The sequence below is a fragment of the Erpetoichthys calabaricus genome, chromosome 5 (genome assembly GCF_900747795.2).
Source record: "Erpetoichthys calabaricus chromosome 5, fErpCal1.3, whole genome shotgun sequence".
Lineage (NCBI taxonomy): Eukaryota > Metazoa > Chordata > Cladistia > Polypteriformes > Polypteridae > Erpetoichthys > Erpetoichthys calabaricus.
In genome coordinates this window covers 62123335-62138730 of record NC_041398.2, presented here as the reverse complement: position 1 = coordinate 62138730, position 15396 = coordinate 62123335, and the positions used below count along the sequence as shown (strand labels likewise).

General features: G+C 36.5%; 1 protein-coding gene across 1 annotated transcript in view; it reads right to left on the bottom strand.

The window, feature by feature from the left end:
- Nucleotides 1-15396, bottom strand: part of polr1a (RNA polymerase I subunit A) — a 131513-nt gene that overhangs the window by 66248 nt on the left and 49869 nt on the right. Inside the window, exons 13-15 of the mRNA XM_028801579.2 lie at nucleotides 14622-14876; nucleotides 4514-4705; nucleotides 6-155 (exon numbers count right to left, since the gene is read on the bottom strand). Of these exons, the coding sequence (XP_028657412.1) occupies nucleotides 6-155; nucleotides 4514-4705; nucleotides 14622-14876 (597 nt within the window). The remainder of the gene's footprint in view (nucleotides 1-5; nucleotides 156-4513; nucleotides 4706-14621; nucleotides 14877-15396) is intronic.

The following is a 15396-nucleotide window of genomic DNA, read 5'->3' as shown; positions in this document are numbered from 1 at the left end:
TTTACCTTTGTCTCACTCATGAATTCAGAGTCATAGCCAATAACAGGGCGAGACTGGTCCCTGACCCAGGCCTTCAAGGGAATTTTTGCTTTTCCAGAGAGATTGAGTGCAATATGGTTTTCAGGAATTACATTTACAAGGAGAGTGGAAACAACCTGCAAAATGTTAGTGCATATGAGCAACAAAAGCAGTTACTGTAAAAATAATAAACAAACCAATTATTTACTTCTTTTGGAAAATATCCTGCAAGAGATATTGCCAACAATATAGCCAATCCACTTTGATAGTACTGAAGAAAACCTAAAATTTATCATTGCCAATGGAAAAATATTATCTTTGGAGCATGAAGGACAAAGCACATCTTTTGGCAGATGATTCTTTAATCATCAAAGTAGCCTTTCACAGACCAAGCAGCAGGCTGCTTGGCACGGATTCCAGGAGTTGCAATGAAACAGTAGACTTGTATCATGAAACAACAGGGTTAGAACCAAAATGTCTAAAATGTTTCCTATTAAAAATGTTTTTACAATATTTTTGCATTAAGCTTTGCACTGATCAATCCTAAACTCAATATCCTGTAACACAACTGCAGAAAATAATGTGTTTATTTTGAATATTTAAGCAAGTCATTAGAATAGAAGTTGAGAGTGATTAACACTAGAATTACCAAAGCCTATGAAAAAACTCGTAGATCTGTCCCACCTTAAATCTCTCTGCACCTCTCCATCAGCATCTTTTGTCCTGTACATGTGTCGATAAGCAGCAAGGAGCAAGCAGCCTACTATCACATCCCCCTACCGCAGCACAGTTTTCTCAGCTCAAGTCTGTTTACCGTGCGTGTCAGTTGCTTAGATTTGTATAGAGTGAGAAGTCAAGCAAAATGACACCTTTTATAAATACTATATCGTTATTTGGAACACATGCATTTCATGCGTGTTCCATGTCTAAAACAATCTATGTAAACACATCGTTAAAACAGAAACGTTTTTCATGCTTTAGTAATAATTGACAAAATGTAGACATGAAGTGTATATAATGTGTGAAGCCTGAAGTCCAAATATCAAATAAACACTTTCACAAAAGGTACAAATATAACAAGAACAAGTGAGCATCTATTCAAGAATATAACTGCAGAAAAAGAACCCGCGTTAGGGTGCGACATTCACACCCCTTTGATACGATCGCTTCGGTGGCGCAACGGTATCAACTGTTGACTGGTAATCAAAACTTCACAGGTTCAAAACCAGCCGACTCCGTATTGAGAAGTGAGCTGCTCTTATTCTTACTATTTTAGAATAAAAACATACAGTTGATTTGAGTCTGTAACAGCCGGTGTAAATTTATGATACTTGTAAAGGTTAGCCTTTTTTTTTTTTTTTTTAATTCAGTTTTATTCTCTCAGTCGCGTTCATGATCCAACCCCCCCATCTGACACTGCTGTTTTCACATAAAGACATAACAGAGGTGAACTCAGATGATGACAATGGTTTTACATCGGAGAAAGAATGCACGTTGCACTTTTGCCGACGCTGTACTTTGTATATGTACACAGGAAGCTCTGCAGTCTACTTGTGACTTTACGCTGTAGGAAGTAAGTAAATAAAGGTAAATAAGTAAATAATATTCGATCGGGCTCTTATGTACAAAGTACAGCGACGACAGCTTCCACCTGCAGCTATAGCCTCTTCAGTACGTGAGCGACTCTCCACGCTAGTGTTTAGATCTGGACGGACACATTTACAGGACAAAAGACGCTGATGGAGAGGTACAAAGCGATTTAAGGTAGGACGGATCTACGAGTTTTTTCGTAGGATTTGGTAATTCTAGTGTTAAAATAGGACTGTAAATTATAGTTGTTACACCCAGAGAATAGTACTGATGCTGCCTTAATTTCTTTCTCAGATTTGCTTGCTTTCATGCCTTATTTTATTCCAAGCGAAATTATTGCTAAAGATGGTGTGGTAAATACTGTAAAAAGTACAGATGATATTTCTATAGTTTCAAATCTTCAAAGTATATAATGGTTAAATGCAGTCATTGATTTGTGGACAATGATCTAGCTATGGTCTATCAATTGGGTGTTTTCTAATATATGTTATTAAGACAGACATACAACACTGAGATATTTCTTAAAATACTGAATTTTACCAATTATCATTTGGAGGGTCAATGCATTACTCATTAAATTTGCAAAATTTACAAAAAGAACAAGCTACACCAGGGGTGTGGAAATCAAATTTTTTTCTACTTGTCCACGGACAAGTAAAACTTAGAAAATCCACTTATCCGCCAGTTAAATTCACTTGTCCATAAACAAATAACAAAAGTGAAAAATAGTTTATTTTTTCTGATCTCTTTTATTGATACCAAAACTGCCTTCCATTTTAAAACTGAAAAAAGTTCTTTCAGGGAGTAGTATTTTGCCACCTTGCTCTAGAACATTTTATAAAAGATTCCCTTATCATTTTAACTCACTAATAAACAATGCCTTCATTATAGCTACACTAGTTCTGTTTCACATATTACAGTTACAGTGAAGATTTTTATAGATATTTCATAACCTTTGGAAACCGTTAGAATGTTTTCTTCTTTATTTTTAATAAACTGACAACGCAAAACCAACTTGTTTTATATGAAATATTCGCTAATCAAAAACGATCTATTGACAGCTCATCAGAATTGATGTTGTCATGCAATATATTTCTTAAACTCTCAATATATCACAACCTACACGAAATCGCAAATTTCAGGAAAGATTAACTGCCTTAAAAGCTTTGTTATGTGGTGAAAACAATTGTATTGTAAGTAAAATGACTGCATTTTTATGTAGAAACAATGAATTTTATCAATCTTCTTCTATAATATGCTACCGTGGCTGTTCATTTGTCTGTCCAGGATTTTAAATCACCTGTAGCTCGCAAATCATTTCACCTTTTGACTTGAAGTTTGGTACACATACAGTATACTACGTGACGTCTACTATCCGCTTTCGGGGTGATGATTTGTATTACTTTTTTTTTTATTTTATTTTATTGTTGAATCAACTCTCGGCGGCGCATGTGTATGGGAGCCGTTCTCATTCCCCACCACCTTTGCTAATCATTCTTGAGGCAGATTGAAGACTTAGCCAGTTTAAGTGAAAAATTAAAGAAAACGTACTAAGTAATTGCAACACAAAAACTAACTTAATCAGTTTTAACGCGAAAAGATGCCAACGAAAGAAGAGAAGCAACGGGCCGCTATGGTGGAGAAAAGAAGAGCTGCTCAGGAAGCAGCAAGCGCATCAACCTCTGAGCAAATGAATGCTAAACGTACAGAGAAAGAGGATGAAAACTAGGAATGCTCAAGTCAAGTGTATTTATTCACTGCATGTTATCGTGCAGTACACCGTTACTGGTAATATATAAAAGTTATTGATTATAATGAAAAATCATCAGATTACATCGTAATGTCGGCATGAAAAAAATGACTGCATCTCCAAGCATGTAAGTATTAGGGTAAAATACTTATGTAAGACCGAAAGAGTGCTTCCCCTTTGAAAAATCAGCCGTCATTTTGTAAACAATATTGAAGACCAATTTGAGACATGAAGAACATGCCTAAGTAGACTGTTTCCGCACAAAGTACGTACCCAAATGTTTAAAATGTGAAAGTAGTGGTAAAATGTGCCCTGCACAGCACATACAATATTTTTCTCCAGAAAATTGCACTTGTCCGCGGACAACTGAAACAGAAAAACATGCTTGTCCGAGGGTCAATTTACCTGTGTCGGCCGAGTCGGGCGTTGGATTTCCGCACCCCTGTACACAAGCACACCTTACTAAAACATAATTGAAACTGGTTTTAGAATTATTAACAGCTTATTAAATTGCTTCATAATCTGAGGTTTCTGGCCTTACTCTAGAGCCAAGCCACAGGAAGGGAGTTGGATACAGAGTATGGTGAAGGTGTGGCGTGTTGGGTTGCTTTGGCATTCAAAGTCATTTGTCTCCATTTCCAGGCAATTGGTGTGAAGGATCAGGAGAGAAATGATCACTTTTGGGCTCTTTAAGATTCCAGACTTCTGGGTCTAGCACCTGGTGATACAGCTTCAACATGTATAGTTACATGTTATAAGCCCAAGCCCTCACTTGCTAGTTCATGTCTAAAAACCTGCTTCAGCTTCCAAAGAAACCCCTCAACAACAACCTGAAACTCTGAAATCAGAGAAACTTTGGTTTGGGTAAAATAAATTTGTTAATTTAAAAAAGTTTATATTTTATTAAAGTACAAAGAAAAAAATTATACTATAGTCTTTAAAATACAGTAGGATAACGTTTATCCTCTTCATTATTCATCGCGCACACACAAATATGTAAAATATCATGTGAATGCTCCATAAAATACCATGTGCATTTTTATATGCCTTATGTGAGGAGCTGAAATATGCCATAATTGCAACTACTTGACAACCTAAATTAATAAAACTACAAATTTTTGTTACTGTCAAAAAACTTTAAATCCACCTACATACCTGTTTACCTGTCCACATGGGAAAGGGTTTCATAATAGCAGGTGGGAATGTCTTGACTCTCCCCCTTTTGTCAATTAGTCCTCTGTATACCAGTTCCATGTACTGATCTCTAGTGAAGAAGCATCCCCGAATGGTCATGCTGGTCCCTGAAATCATGTGATCCTGAATCAAGCCTGCTAAAGGTGTACCGTCCTGCAAAATACAGATTTGCAACTGAAATAAAGTTTACATAAGGAAAACAGACACTGACCAGCTTCATAACACACACAAGTACAATACAGTGTAAAAGACCAGGCCCCAGGCACAGACAGACAGACACCGTATGTCTTAAACACACACGTTTTATTTTCTTCACCCGTGGGCGCACGTCTTCCCCGTGACCCACAGGCAATACACAGTCCCAAACAAGCACAATTCTCACCACAGCAACAATCCTTCTGGCAGCACCACCACTCCTCCTCCTCAGGCTTAGTCCTCCTCCGCCCGACTCTGGCTCTCTCGAGTGGTGGTGGCTGGCCTTTTTTATACCCCACCCGGAAGTATTCCAGGTGCTTGATCACCTGGGCCTAATTGCATTTCCGGGTGGGGCTGAGGAATTGACCAGCTGGGCTGCAAAGTCCATGCAGCTCCCCCTGGCAGTCATCTGAGCCCCCAACCAGGCTGTGGAGGACTCCATCTCCCATGGAGCCATGCGCCCGGTTGGGGAATCATCGTCTGCCAGGGAGGCTGCCACCAAGCGTCCCGGGGGAGGCATTGAGCTGTCCATGGTAGCTCCCCCGGAACAGATGCAGTAGGGGCGTCCCTGCCGGGCATGGGACCCGGCTGTCCTTCACAACAGGTAGCTGTCAGCTTACGACCACATTTGGTTCAGATGGACAGGTCTTTAGTCAATCTGGATGTAAGACAGATGGGTATACATATTTAAACCTTACTGTATGTATATTACTAGCAGTCCCTTAAGTTACATTGTTTGCCTTATATTCCTTTTTTTATCATGATTCTCAACACATTGTGTATATATTCTAATTTTTTTTGTAAATTATTTCTTTATTGTATTGCTTTGCTATTACTATTGCTCGCATGGGTGCCAAACTTTGCACAGCTTCACAAATCCTTTCTTTGTCTGTATTATATTACATCATCAGTGTTCACCTCTCCTAGTTTTCATTATCTAAACTGTGAGAGGAGGAAATGTCCCAGGAGAGTTTGACCATCTATATGTTTTCTGCTTTAACGTTTCAGTCTGTTAACAATAAACATTAACAGATGAAGGAGTTCAGTGTGGTTTCATTACACCTTCACGGCAGTTTGGACGAAGCAACACATTGTGAGTTACAAAACAGAAGCTTTGGAGGTTAACCAGATTCAAAGCTAGATCGCAGCAAGAAAAGCGCTTGCAGCGAACACCAGTTACTAAGAGATAACTTAAACGCATTCACCTTCTTTCCTTCCTCATTCCTTTCTTTTTTCCTATAATTGTAAAACAAATTTTATTGAACATAATATAAGCCAATGCAGGTAATAAACCAAGATCGAGGTGAATGAGTTACAGCATACAGAGTTAGCTTGGAGAAAACTGTCATTTGTCTTTGAGATGCAGTGGCAGTCGTAAGTCGAATGGTTATAAAACGCATAGGTCGTAAGTCGGTGACTATCTGAATATATCACAGTAAGCAATTCACATAACAGGAACAAACTTCAAAGTAAGAGTCCAAAAACACATTTTCAGAATATCTCTGAACTTTCTTTACACTTGAGAACCAATGAGTTTTCTCCCAGCAATATTTAATTTTTCAAAAAGCATGTGGTAGCAATATTGTTTTTCCCCTAAAATAAGGATGAAGTCCTTGTGAAGCATTTTGGGCACTAGGCTTCTCCCACTGTGAAAATAAAGTCACATTTTCACGATTTATCAACATTAAATTTACATTAACATGACAGACAGAATGGACCTCTGAACAGTACCTCCCTGTGCAAATTAAAACCAAATTCCAGTACATAGCAACAGATTAAATGAAAAAGCATGGCTCTTTACCATTGATTCTGTACATGTGGTGTTTCCTTCATTACCCAGCATTAACACATATAACAATCATTAGATTGCTAAACTGATGATCATCATCACTTGAAAATGTTTCCACTAATATTTGTGAGAGTTACATCTGTTTATATTGATTTACGTTTTTAATTATAGTACTGTTAGAAAGCTAGAAATGTTTATTTTGCACAGGTCCTACAGAATTTACATGGCAAATCAACTATACTGTACATGATTTCTAAGTTAATCTCACATCTCTCACATAAACTGAGTCTTCACCTATAATAATAGCAATAATAACAACTTGAAGAACCATGAAACAGTGTCTGGTATTCTTCTGGAGGACACTGTTGTTTATGTAGCTTTTAGAAATACAGTATAACCCTGATTATCTATGCCCCAACTTACCAAGGTTCAGCATTATCCGAGGCAAAAATGTAGATGTAATACATTGCTTTTGTTATAATTCATAAAAGCTTTGACATGAATACTGTATTAGGCATGTAAGTGCCATACTTTTAACCATGATTGCATCGAGAGAGTGCCTGAGGAGATTTTGACTGTGGGAATGTATGTGCGACTCACTCACCCATCCTCCCCAAACTGCACTCCTTAGGTATTATCAGCGCATCGCCAGCATTGACCATGTAAATGTTTTTCTAATTTAAAGTTTTTTATTTTAGATTTATTTACTTTGTAATTTTTTAGGATTATTTAGTTAAAGCTTTTCACTATTTAATAATTTTAGTTTTTGGTCTTTTTTGTTTGTATTTAGTTCTGGTTTTTAGGCAATTAAATTTTAGTTTTTGTCATTGTTATTTAATTTCAAACACACTTTTTTTTGCATATTTTTGAGATTCCCCTTGTGAGCAGCAAGATCACTGCACACATATATTCTAAGTAGCTGAAACACCCAGCGTTGCCCAGGAGAAAAAAACATTTTGTTTTTTTTTTGAGAAAAATAAAATAAAAAAAACAATTTTACAAATAAATTAAAAAACAATGAAGACTCACTAATGTGCTTGTCTTGTATGTATGTTATCATACAATTTCCCCTTGGGATTAATAAAGTATCTATCTATCTATCTTATCATCCAGTTAACGATCAAAACCAGCCAAATTTCAAAAGCAACAGGGGTGCGGTGGTGCTCAAACAAAGAATGCTGGCAGTCACCTCTGGTTCTCCCTCTGCTGGTCATTCAGAGTGTCAACTGGATGATAACATGCATACAACACTGCAAGATCACCCCCCCATCCTACCCAGAAGGGGGAGGGTTAGGGTTGATTTCACCCTACAGTATTTTTAGTTGACCAAATTTGAAACGTGTACCAAGTTTCATGAAATTCGCTCCATATGCTGGAACATTCCTGGAGGGCCGCAGTGGCTACAGGTTTTTGTTCCAACCCAGTTGCTTCATAAAAAGTGCTTATTGTTCAAGTAACACTTCTGCTTAATTTCAGTTGTCTCACTCGTTAAGATTTTGGACCCTTATTGCTTATTTTAGTCTTAAACAGCTGTATTCTTGGTTTTTTCTTACTCCTTATTAGCAATCAGATGCAAATGACAAAAGAGACCAGCATTTCTCCATTTAGCTTGTTACCATTTACACCTGTGTGTGTTTATCGTTCACTATTTGTTTTAATTAAATACTTGTAATGAAAGTGAAGAGAAAAAAGTGAAGCACTGAGAATTAGTCATTTGTTTTAGACTTCAAATCATTTGGATGGTATCCTTAAAAAGGAAAAAAAAAATCTAGGATAGGAGAATTACCTCACATAGCAGAGTTAAAGCACACTAACAGGCCCTGAAATTAAATAATTGACAAGGATTTTTTTTTTTAATCAAGCAACTGGGTTGGAACAAAAACCTGCAGCCACTGCTGCCCTCCAGGACTGACTTTGCCCACCCCCTATATTGACACACACATTTACATACATAGACATATATATATATATATACACACACACACACACACACACACACACACAGAGAGAGAGAGAGAGTTGTATTTACTTTTGATATCTCCTGATGCGGGCAGTACAGTGGCACATTGGGTACGCTTCCCGGGTCCCTGCATGGAGTTTGCATGTTCTCCCCATGTCTGCGTGGGTTTCCTCCGGGTGCTTTGGTTTCCTCCCATAGTCCAAAGACATGCAGGTTAGGGGCATTGGCGATTCTAAATTGTTCTTAGTGTGTGCGCGCCTTGCCCGGGGTTTGTTTCCTGCCTTGCGCCCTGTGTTGGCTGGGATTGGCTCCAGCAGACCCCCCGTGACCCTGTAGTTAGAATGTAGCGGGTTGGATAATAGATGGATGGATCTCCTGATGCTGACAATATGTCATCTGCCCATTTCCAAACTGAGCTTTTTTCTCCCCCCTCATGGAATTCTTATTTTGTTTACCTTTTAAAAATGCTATTGAAGTTGCTACTTGAACTGTGATAATAATAATACCAGAATTCAAACTTTTTCCATGGATATACTGCAATTCTACAAGAACATAATTTACATTAAACACTCACTGAACATCTGTTATAGCAACATCTCAGTCAGATCTCTTAATAAGCAGCAAGGTGCTAACTGTGAGCCTAAACTGAGAGGATGTAATTTAACAATACATGTAGGAATAAACTGATTTTGGCAACATAAAGAGTGCTTAATGACACACTTTGAATACCCTGCAATATCTGAAGTTAAACACACTCAGTCCAGATATACATAGGCAGAACATGAAGCCTGAGCTTATGATGCTGTGTAATAATGCTACTACTACTAATAATACATTTCATTTATACAGCAGCATTCTAATGTTCAAAGTGCTTCACAAATAGTCAAAGAAACAATCTATATATATAAAAATGGAATGGGTGGGTCGTCGGGTGGGCCTTTTTTTCATTCTGTCGTTTTTTCGACGTTTTGAAAATGTAGAATGATTATTTGATTTTTTTGTTTTTATTTGATCGTGTCTATGTAGCCGCCGTCGTAATAAAGTATCGCTAAAATCGTCATTTATCGTAATTTATTTTTGACGTATAACGTCGCCGTCGTCGAGGTCAGTGATACCAGTGCAAAAAATCTGCTTACGGTTGAAAGACACGCCCTACTCACTGGACAGTTAAAAACACCAATCAAACTAACGATGACATCAAGTATTACCCAATCAAAAGTAGGAAAGGAGGCATCTTCATAAAATGCGTGTGGGATGATTTGCATGAGACGCTGCTTTAAAAAAAAAAATTATAAAAAAATACGGGATAAATCCCGTCCAGTATTGATTCAAAACGGGACGCGCAATTTCATTCTCAAACGCGGCACGATTCCGTATTTTAAAGGACGGGTGGCAACCCTACAGTGCCAGGTAACCACCCATACAATCACATTGTGATTCAGACTAGGAATGCAATGAATGTAATTACCCCGATCTACATACAAGGCGAAAGTCTTGCAACATTCAGAGATGATGGTTTGGGATAAGTACACCATACAACATAAAAGAGCTTATGAAGCCTTGAACTGAAAAAAGCAACATCTCAGAGATCGTAAAAAAAAAATAGGAGCTAATGTCGTTTTACTCGCTGTAGATTTTAGTCAAACATTACCAGTTATTTCACGAGGGAGACCAGCACATCAACTCAACGCGTGTTTAAAATCCATGCTTCTCCCACGCTCGGTTATATGTCGCGTGTTCTCGGGTAGGTGCACCAAAAAATGTATACATTTAAGCATGTAATGGGCAAACAAAAAATGAGGTATACCCGAAGGCACAGCAGTAGTACTTAATGTAACTTTACTTCTTAAATGTTAATGTTTTACTGTTTAATAATTTATGCGCTTCTTATATGTTGTTCAAATTCTTTTATCAAAATACCAGTGACAGCGCAATGCACGATAACATGGAGTCAATACACCATACGCATCCGCCCACGGCTGCCCTGCTGTGCGCAGATAGGAGTTGATTGTACAATAAAATAAAATAAAGATAAAAAGACTAAAACAATCATCACCCATAGAGCGGATAGTAGATGTGACGTATTATATGTGTACCACATTTCAAGTGTATACGTGCAACGGTTTGCGAGCTACAGGTCATTTAAAATCCTGGACAGACACACAAATTGCCACGGTAGCAAATTACAGAAGAAGATTTTACTGTTTAATAATTTATATTTATATGAAATGTGCTTCTTATATATTACTTCATATTCTCATATGATAATGATGTTAATGTTTATATTGATTTCTGTGTTATTAAAACTGCATGTATGTGTGTATATGTATATATATATATATATATATATATATATACGAGCTGTATATACCCGGCGTTGCCCGGGGCAGAAGTAACCTAATCGGTCAAACACTTACATATATACTGTACCAAAGTAAACCTAATCGGTTAAACAGCTTCATATATACAGAAGCGAACCTAATTGGTCAAACAGTTATGAATGTGCAGAATGATTTTACAAACATTATGCGTGTTAACAATCATTAAAAACAAAAAAATTGAGGAACTGTTCTTCTATATGTGATGAAGCCACTAATAAGACAGATTTTTTTCAGGACCCAGCTGTTTCATAACTAAACTACTGCCACCCCAAAGTAATGCCTAATAGTGGTTTTTGGGGTAGCTGTGGAATAAAAAGGGTGTTTTTTAGTCAGTAAGAATCTGACAGTACCCTTCGGTACGGGCTGAAGGGTGCCTATGTAAGGTTTTACATCCTTCCCGTATGGAAAAAAAAACATACAAAACTTTTTTTTCATCATTACAGATAATCTCTGTCAAATCGAAGTACGCATTCTCAATTTATTTTTATCTAATTTTTACTTTTTCACAAAGCCATCCCATGCCAATTTGTATGAATAAACTTTTGCTAGAGAGTTAACAAAAGTTTATTCATGCACATATTTTAATACGGATAATCTATCTCTAATCAAGGTTCTCATTTTCATTCTAATTTAAAATAATAATAGATACTCATTTTTTTCTTCTGTTTTAGAAAAACCAATCTATGCCACCTACGTCTTCGTCAAGTCAGCTTCATCCAGCTTCATCACATATAGAAGAAGAGTTCCTCAATCTTTTCTTTTTAATGATTGTTAACACGCATAATCTTTGTAAAATCATTCTGCACATGCATAACTGTTTGACCAATTAGGTTCGCTTCTGTATATATGAAGCTCTTTCATCGATTAGGTTTGCTTTTGTATTTATGTAACTGTTTGACCAATTACGTTTGCTTATGTATATAGATTAGCTGTTTGTCCGATTAGGTTCGCTTCTGTATATATGAAGCTGTTTAACCGATTAGGTTTACTTTGGTATATATGTAAGTGTTTGACCGATTAGGTTACTTCTGCCCCGGGCAACGCCGGGTATATACAGCTCATACAGAAATAAAAGCAAAGATGGTATTAATAATACAAGACACAACCTACAAATCAAATTTTAAGAAATATTTGAAAACCAAAGTTCTGATTTAGATTAAGACAGATCTGTAATGAACAGCAAACATTTTATTTTTTTATTCCTGCTTCTAACAAACCCAGCATGGCCTCCACTGCGCTCCAATGTAAACACATCAGACCGAGTTGTCCAAGTTAGAGATGCAAGTTTGTGTGCATGCCCCAGATATCCCACCCCACGTTTTTCCATGGAATTAAGGTTGCAGTCTGCAATGAATCGGACAGTTCTAGCGCATAACCTCTGATGAGCTGTATGTTAAGCATGGTAATGCTAGACAAAGAAAGTTTGCTGCACACAGATCCAATGCCAGAGTTTATTTCAATAGAATAAATTTGGTACTTTACTCTTACTAAAATAAATTCTGAGTGGGATGGTGTACTTCAGAATTAAAAGTACTGACAAGCTCCCAAAGTACTACTGATTCCCTATTAAAAACTCTACAATGCTGTGGCATTCTAAATATATTAAGATCACTGCAGTGCACCCATTTTCTATCGATGAAGCTACGTGGAAAAAACAGTACAAGTAACCTGAAACTAAACATATACAGTACAGTATGTGTAACATGTACTGCAGTTTTCATTTCATATGTTGGTAATTCTAACTTGAACCCTTTGCGAGTATAAGAGGGCATTATGATTCTGCTTAATCTGCCACTGCAAAGATACCATAAGTAATATCTGTAAAAAATAAGATTAAATTGCTGAAATTCCCACCTTCTTTGCCATATAAAGATAACATTTTTTCCAGTCTAAACGCTGACTGAATTTGAAGCGGGGATGGGAGTTGGTTATTCAATCTATAAAAAGGCTCTAATTTTCAAACTGTTTTGTTTTATCTTCCATGATATATGTGTGAAATGTTTGAATTGAAGTGCCTTTTTATTGTTTAGTGAAAAGTGCAGCCAAAGACTAGAGTGGCAAAAACTAAAACTAAAAAAAACTATTGTTTTTATTTTCTTGTTTTCACTTAGTTCTATTTCTCAGAATTTTTTTAATTTGTATTTTAGTTTTAGTTAAAGACCTGATTATTTTTTCCCATTAACTACATATTTTGTTTTAGTTTTAATTAATGAATATAACACTGACCATATACACATGCTCTACTGTATTGTTCACTTAGGATGTTTGTGTTTATATGACAATGAGATCTGCACAGAAAATCCACAAAAGATTGCTCATACAGGCAGTCTAAATGCCTTTGAAACAGTGCTTTTCTATATCAAACAGCAGGAAGACACCACACCTGATTACACTTTGATGCTATGGTGACTGTAGAACATTGTGACAAAGAAGCGAAGAATGTTAAACTCACTAAGGTATGAAAAGAGGCTTAAAAGTGATACTGTATCAAATAAATTGGAAAAATCTGTTATATACATAATTTTTCATCCAGAATGACCACGCACATCTGCTGTATCAAAGTTTTCAGTTGTCCTAGGCAACATTGGTCCGTATTACCTCGGATAATTGTCGTTCTACCGTAATAAAACAATAGCATACTTCTTATAATTCTTGATACTCTCCACATTTCAATTTCCCTGTTATTGGTGCCCTTTTTGTGGCTGCCAATAATGTTAACTACTTACTTCTTATGCTACATTACCATTCATCTGTTTTTCATACCTTTACATATATTGTTCTTACTTATTTCATGCATGGAATTATTTAGACCTTGCAAGTGTACTACCTGTATGCTTTTAGTTCTACTTCTCTGGAAGAAAACACTTCATGTCTTCTTGACACACATTCACACCTCTCCCTTTTACCAATGATGTTTTTTAGTATTTCACTGGTTTCAAATAATAAATTAATATAATTTAACAGGTAAGCACTCTTGGTCCAAATCTGATTAAAACATTTCTCTCCACTGAACACTACATTATGTGATCATTTTCAGTCTCACTTTAAATGACCATAATTAAACAGTCACATGATTAAAATAATAGTTTTCAGTTTTTCAAGATCTGAATAAATCTGGGTGATAAAGATTAATCTAAATGATAATTAATCCAATATTTGGAGAATAGCTTCCACTGCAGACAGTAAAAGTATTGGATCACATTTTATTTATAAAATGACACGACCATAATGCATATCAGTCATAAGAGTCACAGATTTATTTCACTGTTTATCTGTCTGTATCTCAGTACCTGAATCCTTGAGCAATGATTTGGTAAAGCAGTAAGACAGGTTTAACAATATTGGTACAAGAATCAGGCATATGCCCCTCATTCCTCCAGATTCACATTTGATTAAAAAACCATCCTGGTTTATACAATTTTAAGTTGTCTGAAGTTGATTTAATTGACAACAGCACACTTTTAGGACACATTGTTTTCTTGTACAGGTCATGCATATGTGTACCTGTAGAATCAGTGGGGGTGGGGGTGAGGGGGTGGTGGTGGCGACTGGTAAATGTTACAAATGCACTGACCTGTCCATTACAACAAAGCAACCATCACAATTAAGGGAGGAGAAAACAAAAAATGTTAACATTTGGTCAAATAATGCACTCATATAATTTAATTTTACCCATTTATTGACTTCTACATATTATTTAAATTGTTCCAGTGTACAAAAATCATATATATTTAATTTAGTTACCTTGGGTACCAAATATTGCTCGCCAGTACTTGCCAATATATAGGCTTCCGCTCTTCCAAGTTCATTTTGAGGGAAATGTGCATTCATTTCATCTCCATCAAAATCTGCATTGTAAGCTTTGCAGTTGGCATAATGCAATCTCAGCACTTTTTCCCCTGGCAAGATACGGGCACGGTGAGCTTGAATAGAAGGCCTATGCAAAGTTGGTTGTCGATTCAGCAACAAAACATCTCCATTTTTAATGTGCCGGTTCACCTATTTAGGTGGGGGAAAAAATAAATAAATTAATCAGTCTATCAGTTAACATTAAAGGACTATGGACATTCAGACGAACCAAAAATATATTTTTTCCCTTGCAACCAGATATTTTTCCAGGATCTGTTATCCAAGAAAAACTTGCAAATGGGTTTTCCAAAAAAATAAGAAACCAACTCATTATCTTTTACTCCAAGTAAAACCTGGCAAAAACACTTTCACTTAGCTTCATGCTTTTACACAGAATAAATCTAATAAAAAGTGTTACTATTAGAGAAGTACTGCATGGACAGATTGATAAAATGTGACAAAACAAGCAGCCTTTAGGAATGGGCAGTATAGCTAAAAATCCATACTGTTAAGATACCAGTAAAATGTACTGCATATTTTTCAGACTTTAACGTGTTTTTTTAAAAAATAAACAACTTACTACTGATTAATTGCTGTGTCTCTTATCCTAAAAGCTTGTTAATGCTCTACTACCTAAACAAAGTAGATAGCAAGTATTAAACTCCCTTGG